Here is a 24,827-nt window from a genome sequence, read left to right as displayed (position 1 = left end):
TTGGTTCTATTTATTTTTGTGGATGGTATTTGACCTGTTGCTATATATATATAATATATATATATATATATATATATATATTAGCCTTTGTAGTTTATACAAGAGTTTCAGCTGCTTTGTCTTGTATCCAAGCCTGTGGAGTTTGAACAATGTTTTTCTCAATGTAATTTGCTTAAATTACATTTAATATTTTTTCGAACCTCCCAAAGAAAGATTTTTTATTTTATTCCAGCCCCAGATGTGAGCATTTTGTATTAACTAGTGTCGTGTGACAGGGAAAAAGTACAACTCCAGTGGGCAAGAGTACTTGGAAGGGTAAGTCTCAGAAATCACCCTAGACTTTAAAGTGATGTGAGGAATGATTGTTAAAGCTGTTTATTGAGTGTACACTTTTTTGATCAATTACATAAAAGGCCAATTGAACAGTGATGTCTTTATGTACATTAAGTAGGGTGATATGATACCCTGATATCTTTTTTTGGACTCTACCTTGGCCTGAAACTTGTCAGAGACATATCACTTTACTTTTTTGTTACCCTAACGGTTTGTTTTGCTTTGCAAATTTACATTGAATAAATGTGTCAAACCTCTCAAAGATTTGGCTGATTATGTGTGAACCAAAGCAGTTGAACTTGTATAGGTTTTTTTTGTTTTTTTTTCGAAATGTTCAAGTTGGGCATAATTTCCTCTCAAATAGATTGTCTATAGCACTCATGCCTTGCAATGGGGAGAGATATGTGATGTGTTTTAGATTGATTTGTTTTAATGGGTTTGTCCTTTGACAAATCTAATGGCCTTAGTTTATTCCAGTCCTGCCATTAGATTGTGTTCATCAACTCCTGTGTAAAGTGCTGAGCTGCTCTTTTTGGTTCTGTTAACCTTGATACTACATAATCTTAAAAAGAAACCGCCAAAAAAACGACTAGTTTACATGTGTATTATTGCCATAACTTTTTTTAAGTCTATTTGTAAATCGTAGTACAGAAAACTGAGAAATTTGGCATGTGTTCATTTGTTCTCGGGTGATGCAAAGGTTAGCAATCTTGCATACTCCACCTTAAAGGTTAGTTCTCCAAAAAATGAAAATTCTGTCAGTAATTACTCACCCTCATGTTGTTCCAACCCCGTAAGACTTTCGTTCAGAAAGTTAGTATAGGCAATGTTAAAAATAGTCCACGTGACTACAATGGCTCAACCTTAAGTTTATCGAGAATACTTTTTGTGGGCAAAAAACAAACAAAAATAATGACTTTATTCAACTATTAATTTTCTTCTGTGTGGGCCTCTGTCTGAGTGAGTTCAAGTATTGCAACATAGCGCTTCTAGGTTGTACGTCAGAACATAAGCTCACTACTGGCCGACGCTGGTCATGTGTGTGATGCTGACCAATTGTCAGCTTACGTTCTGACGTACAACCCAGAAGCGCTGCGCTGTTAGTATTAATGCCCACAAAAAGAATACTCGGAGTCGTCACTTGATAAACTTACGCTTGAACCACAGTAGTAACTCAGACTATTTTAACAATGTCTTTACTAACTTTCTGGGCTGGCAAGTTTCAATTACATAGAAGCCTATGGAGGAGTGAGACAGCTCTTAGATTTAATCAAAAATATTTTAATTTGTGTTCCAAAAGATGAACGAAAGTCTTACAGGGTTGGAACAACATGAGGGTGAGTAATTACTGACAGAATTTTCATTTTTGGGTGAACTAACCCTTTTAACTTTGTTACAGATCTTATCAAAATTTTGTAGTGCTATTTTTTTCAGTTCTTCCTTTAAAAGACTTTTGGAAATCCAAATACTGCATTGAAAACATGCTCTCAATCGGTAAGCATCTAATATGTGCTTGTGTGTGTCTGTGTGTTTGTGGGTGTGTGCACGTGTGTGTATGTGTGTTTTAGAAACAAGGTAGTTGTTGAAAACATTATCCAACCCGTCCTTGATTCACAGATTTACCTAATTCACCAAGTGCTGATCTAAAAAGGCTTTTCTCTCCCAATGCTAGTGCTTCCTCTCCCTTCATGCAGTGATTTGGCTTGGCCACTAGAGGCAGCAGAGGAGGGACCACCAGTAACTTCTCAATTATCTCAGCCCTATATGCATGCATTTCTCTTGTAATACCTGGTAAAGCATTCGCATCACCAGTAATGTAGATTTCACAAGATGTTTTATGTAACATGAAGGAATTTTGTATTTTATTTCTGTATTTAATATTTATGTGTTGCTGCTTTGTGTTATGTCAGCCCAAGGCTTCCAGTGGCACTGTAGGAATGACCCATGGGCAACCTGATCACTCTTATGAACTCTCCCTGAACTCTAGAAACCCTAATGCATACATTAAAGCAGTTTACTCTTTGCAGAAAAAAAATGAATTGCACCAAAAAGATGACACTGGTGTGGCCTGGGCTACAGCGCCCTCGCTGTTTCTCTCATTGAGTGTCTGTGTGACTGTTATGTGTGGTTTTCAGGTGAAAGGTCGCACTGTGGAAGGGAGGGCAGGGTGGGGGGAAGGCTCATCAGGGATTAACAGTGGGGATTCTCCTCCGTCTCGCTCCACGAAAGGGTCAGGCGTAAGTGCACTGACACGTGTGGACAGATACTGTCAAGCTTTGTCTTTTCCTGATCATTGTGTCCCATGTATTATTACCAGAACATATTTAATAATTTAGTATTTTGTGACTAATAATCTATAAAGACTATTAAGCCATTGAAATAAACTTTTTCCACCCCCCATTATTCATTGAGTGTGTTCAAATATTATATTACTGAAGTTACAAATTTTATATATATATATATATATATATATATATATATATAATACACGTCTAATGTAAAGTCAACCTGATTTCAACCTCATTATCACAAAATAAACCTCAATAGGATGACCAGGGCCTGACATGAAGTGGGTTTGTTTTTAGATAATGACTGTTATTACACAATACACACAACTACTTTTAGTTAATTAATCAATATTAGTATTAGTATTATTAATAAGTAAACGTATGGAGAGAAAATATTAGATAATTAAATAATTTTATTTGTATAGAATGCAGAGAGCATTACATGACAACTTTGTAGGAAACTGTTTTCCTGAACGATTGAACAGTTGAAGTGACTGGATGATTTCTGCAACGGACCAATCAGAATTAAGTATTCCAGAAAGCAGTGTAATAAATATACTATACAAAAACTGTCGATTATATACTACTGTTCAAAAGTTTGGGATCAGAGATTTGTTAATGTTTTTGAAAGAAGTCTTTTGTGCTCACCAGACTACATTTATGTGATCAAAAATACATACATTTTATGGGGAGGACAGTATTTTTTTTGTGGGGACAGTAATATTGTAATATTACAGTTGAATATAACTGCTTTCTATTGTAATAAATTCATATAAGGTATTTTTTTCTGTGATGGTAAGCTGAATTTTTCAGCATCATTACTTCATTCTTCAGTGTCACAGTGCCTTCATTCTAATATGCGGATTTGGTGCTTTATTATTAATATTGAATACAGTTGTACAGCTTCATATTTTTGTGGAAACCATGATACATTTGTTTGTAGTCTGAATAAAACTATTAATTTGATTTAAAAAAAAAAAAAAGTAAGACCCCAAACTTTTCAACGGTATTATATACATGATGCTGTGTTTTTGAAAATATCTCTGTAAAAAAAAATTGAAGATTAAGTCTAAAATTGTTTTTGTAGTTATGCAAGTATTTCGATTCCTAGTGGTGACAGCTCAGCTATGACTTAAAAGTGATTTTGAGATGCTGGTGCCATGGCTTAAGTTTTGGACATCTTTATCGTTCGTGTCCACAAGTGTTCAAACATGGCACCTCATGCAACCTATTTATGGATGAAACTTCAAACTTCTGTAATGGTAAACTTGAACCTAGCCCATCTTAGGTTTCTTGGCAGAACTTCCATGGCACTAGCAACATTGGGCCATTTTTGTCACAGGTAACACAAGTGTGATGAGGACAACTGTTCTAGTTTGGAAACAAGTTTTTTTACAGCTTCAAATTCTGCATGTGCTTTTATATCATGCTATTTAGTAAACCACTTAATTGAGCACAACAAGGAGGTCTATCTCAACTTGTAGATTAATTGAAAAACTAAATAAAAACTTTGTTTAATATTAACATAGTTTATATACAAATGTTTATTGTCATTTTGTTAGCCATTTGAATGGGAGAGGGCACTTTACAAGAAATATTGCTAAGACCCTAGCTGTTTCCTAAGTGTTCATTTTATAGTTTGCAAGTTTTGTTTCGCTGCTCTTGGATATAGGGAATAGAGGTGGTCCTAAGAAAGCACACAATTTAGGTGGCTATTTTAAATATTTAGGGACTAAGAGGTCAGGTTTACTTCGTTGTAAATATCTCACTGTTGGTAGACAAGCCATTTGCCAATGGGAAGTGTTTGCTGGGAGTGCTGTGATGTATATCTGGCCATTCTGCCTGTCAATAAGGAGGTTGAAAATAAAGCACTGAAAAGTATATGATTTGTTTTGGTCAGCATGCCGTCCTCCTCATCTTCTGCTCTTGTAAAGCCCATTTTGTTGCCTTATTTAACTCGCATGTGTCCAAACAGACAGATGTAACTCTGTAATGCACACTTTAAAATCGAGAAGAAGAAGAAAAAAAAACATCTCTGGCGTGAGCAGAGCTGAAACACAACCCCGGCAACCTCCCCGCAGTGTAATTGTAATTCGCTGCTGTGTTACCCCGCCGTTCCTTTTGCGCTTGCTAGCTTCTTCAGTGAAGTTCGACTACCGTATCTTCCCACTGCATCATGTTTACCTAGCAACACGCATCACCCGCTGCCGGCCCTCCCATTGGTCATTTCAAAACGCACCCGGGACCAATGGCAGGGCTGTTACCATGGTACAATGTGTAGTTGCCGGGTGGAATTTTGCTGCAAGGCACGTGAGTCCCGGAATCTTCGCCTTGCGTTTTTAATCTCGGGTGTCTGGGAGCTTTGCAAAGGTGATTTATTGGAACCGAGTCACATTTCCTCTCAAGAACCCAGCTCACTTATACACGTAGACGTTTATTTGTACATGTATGCTTTACAAACCAAAATAATAATGTGACACATAAGGGGCTGCCGCAGCTGTCACCGGGGTGCGCACTGCTGTAGCGGTGGAGAGAAAGGAGGAAAGTTGAATTTCTTGAAGTTTAAACTGAAGTCTATTTGAAAGCAAACTATATTAAAATACCCACATTTATTTCGGTATTTTTTTGTATGCATTTAGCAACTAATAATGTTATTAAATAATATTAAACATACTTTTGTTTCACATACATTTGTTTTTTAATACATTCAGTGCTACTGGATACCGTCATTTAGCTATATTAATTTTTTTTATTAGTTTACTTGCCTGTTGTTTAGTACATGTGTTCATATTATTATATAGCCTTTTAATTCGTTTGATGTTTCATTACTGTGAATTTCCCTTTTTTAACGATAATTATATAGAATTTGTTTGCACCTGATTTCAAAATATTTAAGACGGTTAGACGCTTGCATATCACTTAAAATAGTCATATCGATCTTTGTCTCTTAGCAAGAGGATGATACGTGAAAGATACATATAAACTAGCTTCTGTGGAGTCATGGAGGATGAATGACGGCATGGTTAACCTCGTTTTGCACCACCATCGACCCCCCTCCCTTATACTCTTTTAGGGGAGAACAGAGGAATTACCAACCCGCTCGCAATGGGGTTTGAACATGTTTCCTAACCACAATATGGTCAAATTAAAATAAATACATTTAGGCCTATTAAACATATTTTTCTTTATAATACGAGCAAATTAAAACTGTACAGTAATGTTTATTGTTTGTGAGGCCATAATATATCATTTTAATAAAGTTTTCATTTTCCCATTAATAATCTTTTTTTTTGTATAAATCACACGTTATTTGGGTTGTCATTAGAGCTCTTTTCATTTTATTTGTTTTATACAATTACAATAACAGTTATACAGTGACAATATATGGATACAAGTTTGAAATAGCTTATATAAGCCAGAAAAATACAATCTCTTGATGTTTGAGACTTCTTATTTGTTAAATCTCAAGCCTTACCACAATTTCAATTGAACAACTGTTTCAGTGCAGTGGTATGATTAAGTTGAAAATTAATATAAGTGATTAATGATCACTAAAAGTTTGCCCTTACAATAATCCTCACATAGATTATCAGCCTCATGTTTCGTGTCTGATGAACGAAACAAGCGTGCCTCTCTCTCTCTCTTTTTCTCAACTTTTGGCTGTTGTCTCTCCCCCTCCATATCAATCTACCTGAAGTCTTGTGTTATTTCCGCGGGCACGTCATCCTGTTTCCGCGGCGTATTTGGAGACAACAAGGAGCTAGGGGAAAGGGCAGTCTCTCGTCTCTTCTCCGCCCACATACCAAGCTGACCAATTCAAACAGCAACGGGGACCAGTTCTGACCAATCGCGTGTAAGCTGCCGTGGCGTTGGATAGCAACAGACCCTACGAACGCGCGCGCAGGGGGTGGAGAATGTAGCACCCATGCACGCGCGTTTAGCAGGAAGGAGGGGGAGATTTGAGGAGCAGTTTCTGTGGAAGGGAACATCGGCGTGTGTGCGCGCTTTAGCACAGAAAAGTTTGATGAAACTTAAAGGGCACAGAAAAATAACTTCCTTATCATATTCACACAGTTCCCAAAGCTATTGTTACAAGTAAAGAATTAAATGTTGCAAATTATGTCAATGACATCAAGCTATGAATTCTTAGGCTACTTATTAATTATATTTTCATATTTTTCATTAGGGCCGACCTTGATGTGTTTGTTGTTTGTATAACGTTATGTTTTATGTGGAAAACGTTGCAGTGTGTGTACAAATTAAGTTTTGTGTAGGTGTGTGTGTGTGTGTGTGTGTGTGTACATATATAGTTTTTTCACCACTTTCAGACAGATGAAAAATTGAGAGAAACTAATCATTTGACCATCATTCCGTTAGAAACACCCTCACACTTTCATAATTTTTTTTTTGTAAATTGATGCAACGGTAATATGACAGTAGTGTTATAAACAGCCTTCATGCATAAGAAAAAGCAACTTATATATTTTTATGATGCTATGACTGCGTCATCATTCTGTGAAAAGGGTCCCTGACGCTGTAAACAAACTAAAGGTTGTTACTTACCTGGCTGACTCATAATAGCAAACATATACATTTGGTGCAATCTGATCACCTTTGTGCATACTGAAACTTTATATGTGAAAACACTTTCAAGACCCCATTTTTTAGCTCCTTTGAGAGGGTTCAGCTCACTTGTGCATTACAAAAGTTGTCTGCATGGTGTTTGTTTGGTGTACACTTGTTCGCTTAACATTGTAATTGTGTTCAGAGTTTGTTTCTATTGATTCCAGTAGTCTATATGCGCTGTGTGAATATCTATATCTGCAGAGTTACTATAAATGGAGAGAAGTGGCTTGGTGGCGCTACTAAACTGAAAATGGGGATGGAGGGTCTTATAAATGCTTGTGAATATGTGTTTAGTGGTGAAGCCTTGTTTGATCTGATGAAATCTGGGTAAATAAGCACAGAGTCATGCGTCACTCGTTTTGAAACGTGTTTCATGGTTCTCAGGCAGCCCTCCGCTTTTGGTGTTTAAACATTGAAGCGTGGGGAGCTGCGTCAACCGAGCTCCTCCAAAGAGCGGCTCTCCTAGATCCCCCCCTACACTTGAATGTGGATGGAACAATCCTCATTGCAGGGTGTGGATCCAGTGCCGGCCAGAGAGGCTCGACAACAAGGAATAATAACGGGCGAGCAGCGAGTATGACTTGAGACTGGGTGGAAAAGAACGACTTTATACAGGGAAAACAAATATCAAGGAGAAGCTTTAAAACGAAAGGAGCGTTACGGTTGAGGGTTGATATCCAAAAGCGGGAGTTATACAAGGGCAAGTGAATCTGTGAAAGCGCACGCGGAAGACCAACTATACACTGCACGGAATTGCGATCGCGGTGACAGCTCAGGATGGAAGTAACGTCAATTTTTTTGCCAGCAGATGTTCTTCACGAAAACGCTTGGTGACGCTTTGAATTCAATTTTATGGTCGACGGAAAGTTGAAAATTGTCAGTCGCGAACTTAACGGTGATCTGTTGTTCTTTGAGGCGACTTGACAGCGCGCGGTTGGACAACAACGCGATCACCAACCATTATAATCCTAACTTTTGAGTGAATTGTCACTGCTTGAACTGGACGTTTGGATTGTTTGGACTTATTTCTGGATATCCTTTTCCATTTTATTTTTAAATGCCAAGCACATTCGCGCAACCGAAACGTTTCGCAGAATTGAAGAGGTTGTGTGCGATGGGAATCGCAGTCTCTGTGTTACCTGGCTATTCGTTTGACGTTCGCGCCCTATAATTTAGACTAAATTCTATTCTCACCCACATTGTATAGTGAAATCTGCAAGTTTTGATTCCCTTCTCCAGTAGTTGTACATTTTTGTGCCTGTAACTTGCACTTCAGCACTTTGACTCGTTGTAGTTATTTGTGCTTGCACGTGTTTGTTTTGATCCTGCAGCCCACGAAAACATTTATCACAAGCTATAGATTGTTGTCACCCATGTTTTGAGCTCCTGGCACCCTCCTCCCCATTTTTTCTTTTTGACTTGCTAGCTAATAAGGTCGCTGGTCCACCTGCAGACTTTGCCAGTTGCATTCAAGGGGGAAGGTTAACTATTTTTTTCCCATAAGAAAGTCACTGACACCTTACCTGGAGCTGCATTTTTATTTTTTTTTATTTTTTTTGCTCATCAGGATTTCAGGATTAAGATTGTAACTGAGGAAAGTGGCAACACAACCATTGTTGCCAAACGCACTTGCCTTTTTTGTCTAAAATAAGCTACTGTAGGATACCTAGACAGAATAAAAGAAACGCCTGCTATTTTTAGCAAGAGTGATGGGGTAAATGGTGTTGTAAATTGAGACCCCCACCCACACCCTTAAGGCTACCAACACTTCCAGGTTTAGCTCTGGTTTCCTTGTCAGCTGCTGAATTATCTGGATTGGAAAATTGAAGTGGGGGGTCCGGATCTCAATCGTATCCCACTCTTTTGAACCGTTTCTCCAAAAGTTATTGATTATTTTATCAAATGGAATCCACTCCATATTGTGGGACAATGAATCTAGATACAGTACAAGTAAATCAAACTTTAGTAACCAAATAAGCTCATCCCCATATAAACAGAGAAATATATCTATATGTGTGTGTGTTGCAGATCATATATAAATATATATAGCTCTATAAAGTATACAAGACCTACATAGTTTGTAAATGTATATTTTTATGCCAAAAGTGAGCATTGTTGCCTGAAACCCAATCCATTGCCTTAGAATATTATAGTAATAAAGGGAAACGCAAGGACAGAAATGAAACGGTGTTTGAAATAACTAAATGGTGCCTTTTTCGTTCATCAGTTTCTTCTGTCTGTCACTTCAGGAGTTCGCAAGTAATTAAAAGATATTTTTGTGCGTAAATTTAAATCCTAATCTCTATAACTTGCCTTTACGGTTCAAACTTGAGTTTAGTTACCATTGGATGTACCCTACTGGATTATTTTCTGAACTTATAGGCATGTGCGAAGGATTATTCTATACTTGATGTCAGCGACTTTTTCAGTACTTTTTGGGATCCCCAACAAACTTGATTAGAGTCATTCTTTGGATATCACGGGCCAACGCATAAGCATTTCAGATGGTGATCACTTCGTCTGTGGAGGAGAAGCCGCAGCCTTCTAACAGAATGGTCGCAAACCTGCCGACCGAATCCTGGATTGGCAACCCAGATCAGAATCGCTTCTTACCCCAGTCACACCTACTACGGAAGCCGGCAAGAAGTTAGTAAAACCTCTCTTTGTACCTATAAAGGGACAATGCCCCTAATATTTGACCATGCATGAATGTTGGGAAATCTGTGTCCGATACATCATTACAGTGTTCAGTCAGGTCAGTTCTAATGGTTAAGGAATTCACGTCCAATTCTTTGTCAAACATTGGTTTCTTATTTACCTTTGGCCAATAGTAAACATTAGAAATCCTGATGGCTTTAACAGTCAACAACGCCAAAAACTGCATGGAATGTTGAGGGAAAAGCAAGCGAATTGTGATGATAACAGGTCTTTGGAATTTGAGGAAGTACGTTAGCTTTTGGATGAGTACTGAGAATACAGTTTGGTCAAAGCATTGTCTCATTCATTGGTTATCAGCAACCTTGCTTTTTTTGTCAGTGTTTTGTCCGTGAAATCAGATCAACCATGGCACGAATGCTTAACTATTAAAAATCAGTAAAATTCTTTGTTTATAAATGAATATTGGGTTATTCAAGATAGAAAAAGGGCCCACCCAGGGGCATTTCCCTTTTAGAAAGAACAGACCTTAAATACTCAAATATTTCACACACTTTCAGATATCCCTAAAGAACTTCACTCCTTTTCCCATCATTGTCTTAACAAAACTTGTTCAAACAATCATGGGAATTGGCACATTCTCGAACGCTTTCAGTGGCTGCTTGATCTTTGCGTCACTTCTGCGCGGTAATTTGTGCTGTGTGCTATGGGAGCTCTACGTGCGGTGTGAGCTCACAGTGATCGCTCTGTTGCTGGGAATCTTAGAGCTGCAGCAGAATGCTGCTCTGTAGACCAGAATGTACTGTATTGTGCACAATGTACATCACAAAACAGCTTTTCTTGGTCTTTTAGCCATATTTTAAGACTTTACGATGGAGAAGGAGTGTGAATCTCAGTAAAAAGGTTGTTGTCATGGCAGATTATTTTGGATTTTTGCTTTTATTCCACTTGTGGTGGTATAGGTTTGCTGCCCTTTGAATTTTATTTTATTTTGTACATAGATTTACAGAAAATTGTCAAAGGCCGTTGTTGCATTTGATTGATTTTGTTGAATGAGGGCTTAATTATTGTCCAGTAGATTATTTTGGCCACAGGAAAGAAAATAAAAGGCATTATAAGTGACAATCGGTTGATAAATCAAGCTTGCAGTGTTATAGATCTTAAGATTTTTGGGCAAGTTGGAAAGTTGATGAAGTGCAGTGATGGCCAGCTCATTGTTTGAATATATACCAATGTACAGTGGCAATTCTTGGCTTGTTTAGCCCAACCTTCATTATTTGCAGTCCCTCACATTCTCTGTCAGTTCAGGATTGGAATTAAAGGACTCAATTATCCGTCAAGCATTAAGCTGCTTAATGCAGTTACGATATAATTGCTTAATTGGCCCATTTCAAGAAAGTTTCCAAACAAGTAATCTACAGCCACTGCAAAGTACTAACCCCGCACCACACAAATCTGGATTTAGCTTCTAACTCCAATGTCCATTTTAACTTCGGCCATGAAAAGAATGTCATGAAGCACCCTTGGTAATTTGACTTCTTTTGGGTCTTGTTGTGACCTAATGACCTGGTTTGTGCTACTTAACAAAACAAAACCATAAAGTCCAAAAGTTTGTAATGAACATGCACACTTGTTGCACACCAATCATGAAAGAGACGTGTAGACTGTCAGGCATTTTGCTGTCTGTGCATCGCATCTGCTGCCTGTTGATATTTTGCTGACCTCAATCTTTAAACTAAACCACCGTCCAAATGGACGATTGCTCATGATTGGTAACAGACTGGTTAACACATTTGGAATGAGAAGTAACAGAATCATTGTTTGAGTATGTCTAGAGTATTTTTGCGTTTTCTGCCTTAAATCTTTATTTTTATCTGTGTATCCAGCTGACTTTTCTCCTGTTGCTATTTCTGTCCCCCCACCCCAGTCTGGCGTGTCAAGCACTATGTGTCTATGTAACTGCCTTTCAGAAGCCTGAGTAACTCTTTTAAAGATAGATATAACTGCAAGTAACCCATTGGGTGCAGGGAAAACTGCAGGAATATTTCTGATCTGTGGATCCACCTATATGAGACAAAGAAAAGAGCTGATTGGGCCCCTGAAGACACCATATCAGCCAAGAATCACAGCCCTGAATCAAGGTGCATAGAGTTTGGACTGTAAAAAGACAGTCATACAAACAACCCGTCCACTCCTTGCCCTTTGCCCCCTTTCCTCACGCTGCCTTTCATGTTTGTTTGCTCGACGATTTTCAGTTTAAAGGTGAAATGTACCATTTTGCCATGTAAAATCCAGAATCGTGTGGTTAAATATAAAGTTCGCTTTTCAGAATATAGCCTACACTCTAAAACTGCTGGGTTGTTTTAACTCAACTTTGGGTCAAATATGGACAAACCCAGCCATTGGGCTAAATTTTTTTTAATTAAATTTTTAACCCAACGTTTGGGTTTGTCCATATTTGACCCAAAGTTGGGTTAAAACAACCCAGCATTTTTAGAGAGTAGGCTGTTTTTGTTGATATGTGATACATTTCCTTAATGAAATGTTAAGGTTTTGACTTTAATTGAAGCATTGGCTATACAGATGCTTGATATGGGTCCAGTTTTATGGATGTTTTATCATTCAGGGTTTAGGCATATGTAAAGGTTAAAAGTTAAATTGATTTCTTTTGGTTGTAATAGTATGTATCTGGTGATGATGACATTTAGATGTTTGGCCGTTGATTCAGATAAGTAAAGTTCCCGAATCATGGAAAACCGTTTAATTTGCTTTGCAGCTTAATTAAAACCACAAATACTTCTGTTTTCCTCAACGATCCAATTGGTCTTGTCTATTCAACTCACCTATACTAGTGCATGAGCCATTGTGGAAAAATGTCTGCCTATAGTTGTCATCTTTGCACGCTGATAAAATCTGTTATTTCACATATTCAGAGGAAAAAGTGACATGCCCTTCATGCTCATTGGCTCTCCAACTCCCCACCTCCCGCTGGATTAGTGGTGGGCCTGAATCAGAACAAAAACATGTTATTGTTCACCAGATGCATACACAGTGTACCTGCATGACCAGAGCAGCGATTCTACCCCATCCATCCAACATCTCGCTGATACCCCCCATCCCCCCCCAAACTCCGTCACATAAACAACACTGAAAAGTACGTTTTCCTTATCATTCTCCCAATATCCCCCGTCACTCACAGACACTTTTTTTAAGTATTCGCATTTTTCGGTTTGTCGTTCTGTCTGTATTGGTGTCTCCTGACTCACTCTCATATCATCCTTTCTGTGCTCTTTCCAAGAAAGAAAGTAAACAATGTGAATATGCCTGCACTCCTCGCTCTGTGTCAACATCCACCTCCACTGGAGCAAGTGGCTCTTTACTCAAGGGGCGCTTGATTAGTGGTGGTCACTTTAGATTAGCCAGTCTGGTGTTAACGTTAGCTCGCAGTCGCCTTGAGCTGTGAAGGTGCAGTCTCACCGAGAGATCAGCACGTAAGCTCCTTAGGGTCCCGCTGCTCGTGTTTAAAACTCAAGGATAAACAGGGGTGGAGATTCAGCGTTCAGCGTGCATCTTTTTACAACAGGCGGGCTTAAACTTATAGGTGATGGCATAGAAATGGTAACTTTTTTAAGCAGGCTTGAATGTTGATTGACTGGCTCCATTTATTATTAATTTTAATATTTAGGCCATTTTTAAAATTACGTTCAAACAATAACCATATTTGCTTGGCCATAAACATTTACAAAATCTTCTGTCGGCCAAATGTTTTGGGGGAACACTTCACAGTAAGGTCTCATTTATTAACATTAGATATCATGAACTAACAATAAACAAAACTTACACAGCATTTGTGTATTAAATCAAAAACTAATCAAAATGTATATTTGTTAACATTACTTAATTCACCGTGAACTAATAGTATTTTTATTCAGAACATTAACAAAGATAAAACATGTTAACTAATGTAGTGCTAATGCATTAACCAATGTTAAGGCCTGTTCACACCGGGACGAATTTCGCGCGCGTTATTCACCGACGTTTAACGCCTCGTGACTAAACAAAGGGCGCCAATGTGAGTGTTCACACCGGTGCATAAAACACCACGTGTAAAAGCGGAATTTTTTTTAAACGCCTCAGGTTCGTTTTTTTTAGTTTGACACGCCGCGTCAAAAACTATCCGACCAATGAGATTGCCGCTTTTGCTCACGTGTTTGGAGCTTCTGAAGTTACAGTAAAACACAACTTGGGGGCGCTCAAACACAAAACAATCTTGCCGAGCACACATATGCAACGACATACGCCGAGTAGCGTCGCCGTCTACACTATGGTCTAGACAGCCAGGAAGAAATAAGATGAGGAAGATGAAAGGCAAGATGAATGTAGAGCTGCTGTTCTCGTTGGTGTTAGACCATAAAGAACTACATGACAAACGCGACAGCGACTACAAACATCTTGATAAAAGAGAACTGTTATGGAGTGGGATTGCAGAGCAAATTGGCACCATCTAATATCAGGGAATGAATTTGCAAAACGCGTTGAAATATGCTGACGAATAACGCACGCCGATATTCGTCGCGGTGCGTAAAAAAAAAAAAAATCAGCATTCGATAACAACGTTCAGACAGCAATGTGCTTGTTTTAGTGTTGGCTCTTTCTGTGGACGTTTATAATGATGTATTTTGAGTTTAATTTTATTTTTAATGCACTTATTAAGCTCTCAATTTGCCAGTGTCACTGAATGAGGCGTCCACCCAGATGGCGTTTTTTTTTTATTAATAGTGTGAATAGAGTCTGACTCAGCTATGGAGGCCTGACTGTTTAAAGTTCTCTGTGGGACTGTTTGGGCTTTGGCCGCCAAGGAAAGGTTGGACGGGGTTATATCGCATAACACAGGTGCTGAACTTAGTGGAAAGGTTGTAAGTTCTGCAGAAGCCTCTCTGAGGATGGTGTCCTCTTGCAAATGAGTGAGTTCTGAGAATCAAAAGTGGAGATGACCGGTGGGAGATTCTGGGAGGTGGTGGCACAAGCTCACTCAGTTCTTAAATAAATAATCTTTCTTCAGATTTTAATTTGGCAAGCCGCAAGTATAACTCTTGGTGATCAATGCATGTGTGCTCCTTCCTATCTTTAAATGCACATATGAAGGAGATTACAAACTATCCTGTTGCATATTGGGAGATTCAGTAATGTTCATCGTGGAGATCTTTGTCGTACCTGCTCACAACTACCCGTACTATTGTTGGGCAGAGTTAAATCCTGAAGTCCTCCCGTGTTTGGCATGACATCCATGTGACCTGCCATCTGCGGGCACGCACACGCACTTTGGACAGTGGGCATGATGTGACGCACACATCCTTGCCTTATTCACCTCTATGTACTGTATGTCTACAATGTCTTTTTTCCGACACATGGTTTGGTGTTCTGTGCTCAAGCAACGCCAACTTGTTGCTTCATAATAAGGTCAAATTTTAGTTTTTATGATGCATGGGAATTACAGTACCCCTCAAGTCACTCTTTAGGGACACAGTGTTGCTGTTTAACTTGTTTAACTAAGTTTTTCCTCAAGCTTTTCACTTTTTTTTTTCCAAAGTGGGGCAAAAAGCTAAATAAGTTGTGGATAATACCCAGAGTTTCCTCACGGTCCTCTTTTCACTTCATGCCTATCATGGTGTGTCCAACTTTGGCTCAGTAGCACCAGCGTTCCCATTACCCTAACAGGGAATAAGATAGGGGGTCAGTACGGACATGGGAAGGGTGAGGTGGGAGTGATGGGGAGGGGTGTTCAGCTGTTCGCATGCACACACACAACCATCCTCTTCCTGTGCCTTAGAGACAGGGAGTAGGCTGGTCTGTTGCCATGGTGACACTGTGATTGGCAGCTGGCAGCTGTGTTTGGTCAGCTGTGGGGATGTGGAGTGAGTTGGTAAGTGGGGGAATCGTTGCATGGTTAATTGCAGCGGATGATTACTTCATCCACCACCTGATATATTTAACTACTGCGATGTGACACTTGTGTATGTGACAATAAATTCTACCCAGGCACCTGTGTGTCTATAGAGGAGCATGTGCCTCTGTTATATTTTATTAATATTCGTTCCCATCGGGGGCAACATTTATGCGAGCGCTACAGCCAGATCAGCGTAGATTGAAAGCGAGAAGGGGAGGGAGGGGGGGGGGAGAGGTAACAGGCAGGGAAAGGGAGGGCGAGAGCGGCATTGTGGGAAGGGTTGCTGATACAGCACAAGCTACCAGGTTTATTTATAGAGACCTCGCCGCCCAGCCCTTGGATACCAGCAGCCAATGAGGAGGGAGAGAGGGAGGGGGCCTCTGCCAATCAGAGCGGAGGAAGGGGGGTGTCACACTCAGGAAGTTCTCAATGTGTTCATTTCAGCATTTAAAGGCACAGTGTGACATTTTTCCTGGTGCTCAGCAGATCACGCTCTTTTAGTCATCGTTTCACTCGGAAAATGAGGCCAAGGAAATAAATTGAAATTAGTGCATGTTTCTTTTACTCATTAGAAATGAAATTGTGTGGGATTTTGTTGACTCTAAGTGATTATGCCTTTTTACTTGAGCTGTCTTTTCATTTGCAACTGGGTCCATGTAGCAAGAAACCAGTTGGAGATACTCCTACATATGTATATCCAGGCAGGCTTCCTGTCAGTAAGTTGGTACTGGGACTCCTCCTATGGGCATGTAACAGCAATGCTTGCCGTCACTCCCTGGGATTGATGGTGGTCAGATGTGTCGTTTTGCACTTTGTTTAAGCTACAGCCATTGATCGCCCAGCCATTTCAAGTTGTAATGTGTCATTGATAAATTTCACCCCCATTACTCCTCACCTGTCAGTCCCTGAAAGCAGCAATAAAAGCATTCACTGTGGAATATCTCATCCATTTCATATCCCCTCGTTAGACATTTAAGTCCCTGCTTCCGCACTCAGCAATCTTACTTAATTACTGTACTCTCGCCACATTCTCGCTTCTTTCCTGAGATGTCCGATACTTCTTTTGTACATTATGAATGTTCAATGTGCTAGTGGATTATTGTGGGTAAAAAAAAACAAAAACTCACATCCTGTAGTTTAAAATTTCAGTCCATCAAATTTGGGACGGCATTAATTCTTTATAAGCCTGTAGTTTAGTGCTCTGTCAGTCCCATGGTCTTTTGTACACATAACTAGCTCCCAAAACCTTGACTGGCCTACATTGTGAAAGGTTTCATGTTTATATGCAATTAATATACAGTTGTTATGCTTGATGGTCTCAGATTTCTTGGTTGGGGGCTCTATACTAGTTTATAAGGGTTAATCTCACAAAACCGGTTAAGAATATGTCTAGGCCATTCAAATGCATTAAGATTAAAACATTTTTGGACTATATATTATTTTCATGTCTATTAAGCATATTTCCCCCAATTTTTTATTATTTAATGCAAACAATGCTCTGTTCTTGTTACTTTAATTGCTATATTTTAAGTGTGCTATAAGTGTAGGTGTAGAAGAATTACAGTTACACATTAGAGTGGGAATTGTGCTTAATTATCAGGAGAATAATGCTTAAAACAATGCTAAAAAGTTACTGTGTGGACCTATAAAATGTGATATAATTTACATTTTCCATTTCATACACTAGATTTAAGTTGTAATACTACAATCATATAGGGAATTTTTTGAGGTGAAAAATGACATGCTTTTACAATGATTCACCTTTAATTTGAGGTCAGCACTACTCTAGCAGGCAGGCTGTATTTGACAGTAATAGCTGCAGCATATTCTTGGCCAACGAGTGGCAGCACAGCACCATGGATAGCTCTGCTTGCCTCCCAGTCACTCCCATCATCCACTGAGATTTTGGTGTGCAATGTCATACGGCCGTTTTTCTTTGTTCCACCGGTTTGGCAGTGACATGCTGTACAGTGATTTTCTGGCGTTTGCATATCGTCCGCCCGTAGCTGTTGGAAAAACGCATTCTGCTTAGAAAGTTGAGAGATTTATTCTGATTTGGAAACCATTCTCATGGCTTTGAAGGTGTATTGGAGAGTATTCCCACCTCCAATACACGCTTGTCATGCTGACCTGAGGAACGGTGCTGTAATTTCCCAGCCAAAATGAACTGGAGCTTCTTGAGAGGATAACCGATCATTCCGATTGTTGGAGATTTCAAAGATCTCTGAAAATGCCTTCACTTTGACTTCCAATATGGTGTGTGTGAGTCTGTGTTCATATTTCTACTTCCCCCTGCAGTGCAGTGTTTCTCCCCACACCCATGTCAGTATTTGCTTGGCTTGTGCGATGCACTTTAGCAATGTGTCTTCTGAAAGCTCTCTCCTTTTTTTCCCCCCTATTTCTCTATAAAGGTGGAAGCAGCTCAGGATGCAAGCCCCCCTCCTCTACCCTCTGCCAGCCTGCCGCCTTGGGCTTCTCCCCCGCTGAGCCAACCATGTCGAGCCAGCACAGCCACCCCTCCTTCAGTAACATCCACTCCATGGCCGACCAGCAGCAGGTACCAGAAACGTGCTCCCTTGAAATTAAATGATATCATATTTATGACCCGTATGTAAAGCATCATTCACAAAGATGTGTTTGTGACTTGTCCCTCATCATATTTTGTTTAAAAATGTCACTGTATTGCTAAGATAAGCCCTCAAATGAAGACATTATTGTGTTTGACTTGTAAATCATAGCTGTAGACATTACAAAAAAGTGACTTTAGAAGTTGTTATATTGTTTTATTTCCTGTCACTGGCCTACAGTTCACATCTAGATTATGTGGTTGAGGTTGAGTGAGTCGTGTCTGTCTGTGGTAGACTAGTGGTTTGTTCATCCATGTTGTTATATTTCATGATTGGTCTTTTGTATACATGCATATTGACGTCATCAGCTGTTGCATCACTATTGCATGTAGGTTCCCTCTATGGGTCTGGAGGGTGATTAATAATGTGCTTCATTTTTTTTTTGTGCAATATTTATTTATTATTTATCACACTAAATGAATGCATTAAATTAACAGCCGTATTTATTATTAGTAATATTTTCAATGAACTTTTCAAGTACTTAAATGACCGTTCTAAAGATGTTAGGTTTTGTGTGTATATCCTTTTATTGTTATGGCGCTTTCTCTGTTTCCCCTCTTTTTTTCTTAATGTTGTCTTGGTGTCACTTTTTTTTTTCAGGTGCTGTCAGATATGACCATCCTGCAGAGGAGGATTCCACCGAGTTTTCGAGATCCTGCCAGCGCCCCGCTACGTAAACTCTCAGTCGATCTCATCAAGACATACAAGCACATCAATGAGGTGAATTCACCTCAGGCTTTTTCATATTGACACTTATGATTAGCAATAGAGGTGCAAATATTAAACGTTTTGCTCGTTTTCCAGGTGTATTACACGAAGAAGAAACGGCGAGCCCAGCAGGTTCCGCCCGAGGACTCCAGCACCAAAAAAGAGCGCAAGGTGTACAACGACGGCTACGATGATGACAACTATGACTATATTGTGAAGAACGGGGAGAAGTGGCTGGACCGCTACGAGATCGACTCACTTATTGGCAAGGGCTCTTTCGGACAGGTAAGCACAACCCTGAAGATGTGAAGAGATGTCGAGGATAAAAGAATACAGGCATAAAATCAAACTGAAACAGCGCTCGTGTTCAACAGGGTTTGTGACAAACTACAAACCACAAACCATCAAGTGATGCCTTTTTTGTCTCCAAAATAACTCAATTTGATCCAAAAGGAAACTGAACACAGTCCGCATAAAGTCCGATCTATCATTATCCTATCCTATTATTTTATTTTGGTGTAAAACTGATGACATTTTGTACATAACCATAGTTTTTTATATTCTCCCAGTTCCAAATCTGGTATATGTACACTTTTCTGTCCTAAAACAAAAAATGGCAATGTTTTGTTACATTAGATTTGAATTGAAACGTTTTGAAAATAATGAGAATAGAGGAGTGCTTTGTTTTCTCAATTAATTCCTATTATAAGCAAATCACACTACAGACAAGAATAAATGACAAAATAAGGATTTGTATTTATGTATTTATTCATGTATAAAGTATTTATGAAGAACTTGAAAGTCTGTGTACAGAAACTTTGGGTGCTTTTTTAAAATTTGAAATCGTATATATGAAATATCTTATGTTGCTACTTAATTTTTCTGTTGTAAAGCTAAAACCAAGTGTGCGCTAATTTTCTCCTTTTTGTGTAGGTGGTGAAAGCCTATGACCACCATGAGCAGGAGTGGGTGGCCATCAAGATCATCAAGAACAAGAAAGCCTTCCTGAACCAGGCCCAGATCGAGCTGCGGCTTCTTGAGCTCATGAACAAACACGACACTGAGATGAAGTACTACATAGGTAAAAAAAAAAAAAACAGACACTGTTACAAGAATACGACAAGCAGCTGTCACTCTACATTTAGTCTTCCATAGAAAAACCTTTGACCTAATGGCAAGAGAATTTCCTCCCACCCAAAAGCAATAAGTGCTCAAGACTAAAAGTAGTTCATGAAATATAATGGACAATCTGGATCTCATGGATATCTAGTTCACTTGCTAAATGTTCTTTTAAACATACTTATTTAAACTCTTTTTGTGATAAACCTCAAAGCGGCCTCTCTTAATACATCTTTTCGTTCTCATATTTGTTTCCTCAGTTCACTTAAAGAGGCACTTCATGTTCCGTAACCACCTGTGCCTGGTGTTTGAGCTTCTCTCCTACAACCTGTACGACCTCCTGCGTAACACCAACTTCCGCGGCGTCTCGCTCAACCTGACACGCAAGTTTGCTCAGCAGCTGTGCACGGCGCTGCTCTTCCTGGCCACGCCCGAGCTCAGCATCATCCACTGCGACCTCAAGCCTGAGAACATCCTCCTTTGCAACCCCAAGCGCAGTGCCATCAAGATTGTGGACTTTGGCAGTTCCTGCCAGCTAGGACAGAGGGTGAGACAGCGTCTCAGGCCTATTTGCGTCACTGTTTGTTAACAACAGGCTGATAAGGTCACACACAGTAGCAACTACAGTGAACTTGCCTTTAAATAAACACAATGAATAGTGGAGACGTGCTGTGCGGAACTTTTAAATGATAAATGCATCTGGAAGAGAGAAATACGTGCAGTGTTCTTAGCATTCAGAGCGCATTCTAGAGGACTTTTCCACAGCTGAAATGGATTTTACTGCTTAAGATTCCTAGTGGCTGTGCTGCACCCTTCTTATCTTTCAGCTTCTGCTGCCCACTAGTGGAGAAAAGTGAAAATGGAATAGTTACTTGTGCACCTTGTGTTTGTGCATGCCATTCATTTCTGTTTTCCTCCTCCCTTAGATTTACCAGTACATTCAGAGTCGGTTTTACCGCTCTCCTGAGGTGTTGCTGGGCATGCCGTATGACCTGGCTATAGACATGTGGTCCCTAGGCTGTATCCTGGTGGAGATGCACACGGGCGAACCGCTCTTCAGCGGCTCCAATGAGGTACGGCTCGGGGATTAGTCACACAATGACTCTGCAAAGCGTTTGTGACGTCTTTCTTTGACGCTCAGCCTAAGACTTCACTTGTAAGAACTACACTTCAGTAAACTTAAACAGGCTTACAAACAGGATATAAGACAGATTTTTTTTTTTATTCCCAGGCTTGTCAACATTATGCATTATTAAAATATTATAATTATTTTAAAGACATTAAGACAGAGCAGATTACAGTTGCTACTGTAAATATTCAAAATACGAGATGTCACTTGTCCCATCCCTGACTTACACTAATGAGTCCATCATTTATGAAAAAAAAAAAAAAAAACAGTTTTTCAGCTGCTTAAAATGTGATGTGACACCCGAAGACATTTGTCTGTCGATATGTATGTAAACCAATGAAATAAAGTACATTTCGGAACCAATGTTGTTATAACCCTTAAACATTTTCTGTAGTTGAGATGATACTGAAACAAAATATAACAGATTAAAAACTAAAATTAGGAAATTAGAAATGTTGACTCGTCAACAAAGTGAAATAAGTTTGTTGAAATACAAAAATTACCCAGACTAAAACTGATACAAAAATAAAAGCTAGATAGATTGTTTTTTAAACTAATAAAAATCACAAAAACACACGAAAAATGAATACTAAAAATAAAAAATAATTTAAAATAGTAATAAATCCTATGATATAAATAGTACTAATAATACTGGTCTGAACACAAGATCAACTCCTCAAGTAATAAATGCATTTCAGAAGATATTAAACTGTCATATATATGACATTTAATATATGTCAGTTTGATTTTGCCCTGACACTGTGTTGTATCTTCCTCAGGTGGACCAGATGAATAAAATAGTGGAGGTGCTGGGGGTCCCGCCCAACCATATGCTGGATCAGGCCCCTAAAGCACGCAAGTACTTCGACAAGCTGTCCGACGGCCTGTGGACCGTCAAGAAAAACAAGGACATTAAGAAGGTACTTTATCCTTCGGCCTCTGTGAGTAAAACTCTGCTTCTACTTATCCGTCGCCCTCCTCCCAAAGACCACCCTTCCTTCCTCACCATCACCTGCTCCACACCGACGCTCACCTTATCCTCAGGGAGAGGGGAAGAGAAAAAAGTAGGGCTAAACTGGAGGAGGGTGGAAAAAAAAAAGGTTGGGGATGAAATTTAAGCAAAGCTAATGTGTGCTAGTGAACCTCCTCCTCTCTCCACTGACCCGCCTGTGCTTACAGAGACACAAGGTCAATCTAAACCCCAACCTACAGCATCTGTTCTCCTCATCAGTTTCACAACCATCCTCATTCTGTCTCTAAATCACCCGTTAGGACTTACAATACGATACACAGGCCAAAAATATACAGCCACCCCTTTTTAAATATTAAATGCAACAGCATATATAGTGACAACTTTATAAGTTAAATGCTCTTTAAGTACATATGAGGTTGGGGTGTCCAGATACTTTTGGCCAAACTACCATTTAAACATTTGGGGTCGGTACAATTTTCTTTTGGAAAGATTTGAATACTTCAATACTACTACACTAAAGTGATAGTAAAGACTTGTACATTGGTTTTTTTTAACATTCTATTCATCCTGACAATATTACTGTTATCACAAAAATATTAAGCAGCACAATTGTTTTCTACATTGATAATAGTAAGAAAGTAAGCACCAAATCAACATGGAGTAATGATGCTAGAAATTCAGCTTTGCCATCACATGAATAAATTACATTTTATATTATATTAAAGTAGAAAACAGTTATTTTAAATTTTAATAACATTTTGCATTATTGTGGTATTTTATCAAATAAATGCAGCATTTGTGAGCATGAAAATAAAAATCACACCGACCCCAAACATTTGAACAGTAGTGCAAATAAAATAGTAAGGCTTTACAATAAGATTCCATTTGTCCTTTTTTAATTCAATGCATCAGTTAATAACATCTAAAAGGCCAAACATTCATTAGTTTTTGTTAATGCTAGTTAAGACTAATGCTGCTCGTTATCATTAATGTTAATTCTTTGTGCATTAACCCATTTTAACAAATGGAACCTTACTGTAAAGTCTTACTAAAATATCAGTTTAAAGATTTACATTATAGATGCATACTGTACGAAACAATTTGTATAATTACATTGGGAGAGCCCTATTTCTCAGCAGCTCTCAGTCTAGTCAACGACACGCTCGGGTCACAGGTTAAGCGAGTGCAGCCAGTAGCTAGAATGACCCTGTTTCCAGTAAAGATAAGTGAAAGTAGCATCAGGTTAAGAATCTCGAAAGTGTGTGCGTGCGTGCGTATGTGGCCGCAGATTAAGACGCAAAGCTGATATCAGGTGGAGGGTAAAAGTCTGGATGAGGTCCTAATACACTTTGTTTTACAGGATTAATGTCTGGCACCTACTGCCCACTCATCTAGAGACTCACCTCAAATGCCCCAGCATGCATTTTCTACTTCTGTGTGTACAATAGAGAAAAAACATTTGAAAGCTTTGCTTTGTACTCTTCTACAATGTAGATGTTGGTGCATTTTAAGTCTTCATTGTAGTGTTTAGGGACCAGGATGCAGTGTATTAAAGCACAGAATAGGTTCAGTGTCAAAGGTTCTCAAACTGTGTATATGACAGGGCTCAACAGTATGAGTTTTTTAAGCAACATATTTGTCTCGCAGATATTGTAATATTTCAGGAAAGTAAGTTTACTACAAAAATACATTATTATGGTTACATAATTATGGTTACATATACATTATTACATTATAATAGTATTTTCATGACAGGTATAAACACATTTAAATTTTGTGAGAAAATGATGGCATATGATGATTTATGGTTTTGTGTAGTTCTTCAACTGAAATTCTTTCAATAAGTCTCATTGTTGAACCCTGTATGACACTTATGGCGCTTTTCCATTACCAGTACCAGCTCGACCCGCCTCGGCTCGCTTTTCGCTCCGTTTTCCATTGCAGACAGTACCGCCACAAATAGTACCCGGTCGTCATAGCGATGCCTTTCGTTTCTCGCTGCCCTATCAAACTCTCGCTGGATCCTCTCTTCGGCAACCAAACAAAGGAAGGTCTATACGTCCTCGTTTGACCACGGCGAGTTGCCATAACTATTTCAAAATGGCGGGGATATTCTGGATACTCCATATGGCGCGTGCGATGATGACGCAGTGAATGGTGACGATTCTCTCTGACCAATCAGCATTGTTTTCACGTCACATTTTAGTATCGCCTCAGCTCGCTTAGAACCTCGCTGGAGGGGATACATAAAAAAGTAACCGAAAGCAGGTACAGGTACAACTTTTACACAGTGGAAAACCAAACAAAGGCGAGCCGAGCTGAGTCGAGCTGGTACTGTGTTGTGGAAAAGCGCGATAAGAGCTCCTATGCGAATGTCATTCTTCCCACAAAACCACAAACATATCTCATTTCCAGTCCCTTT

General features: G+C 39.2%; 1 protein-coding gene across 3 annotated transcripts in view; it reads left to right on the top strand.

The window, feature by feature from the left end:
• dyrk1b (dual specificity tyrosine phosphorylation regulated kinase 1B) overlaps positions 1-24,827 on the top strand; it is a 43,062-nt gene that overhangs the window by 13,017 nt on the left and 5,218 nt on the right. The window contains exons 1-8 of one of the 3 annotated variants that reach the window (XM_039650708.2): positions 7,661-9,893; positions 18,261-18,406; positions 19,077-19,196; positions 19,281-19,469; positions 20,118-20,265; positions 20,564-20,850; positions 21,230-21,376; positions 22,212-22,373. In XM_039650708.2, the coding sequence (XP_039506642.1) occupies positions 9,752-9,893; positions 18,261-18,406; positions 19,077-19,196; positions 19,281-19,469; positions 20,118-20,265; positions 20,564-20,850; positions 21,230-21,376; positions 22,212-22,373 (1,341 nt within the window). In that variant the 5' untranslated portion in view covers positions 7,661-9,751. Of the gene's footprint in view, positions 1-7,660; positions 9,894-18,260; positions 18,407-19,076; positions 19,197-19,280; positions 19,470-20,117; positions 20,266-20,563; positions 20,851-21,229; positions 21,377-22,211; positions 22,374-24,827 lie in introns of those variants that run through there. The other 2 variants (XM_039650709.2, XM_039650710.2) reach the window with 2 other exon arrangements.

The sequence above is a fragment of the Pimephales promelas genome, chromosome 12, assembly GCF_988280905.1.
Source record: "Pimephales promelas chromosome 12, fPimPro1.hap1.1, whole genome shotgun sequence".
Taxonomy (NCBI): domain Eukaryota; kingdom Metazoa; phylum Chordata; class Actinopteri; order Cypriniformes; family Leuciscidae; genus Pimephales; species Pimephales promelas.
This window is presented reverse-complemented; position numbering and strand designations above follow the sequence as displayed.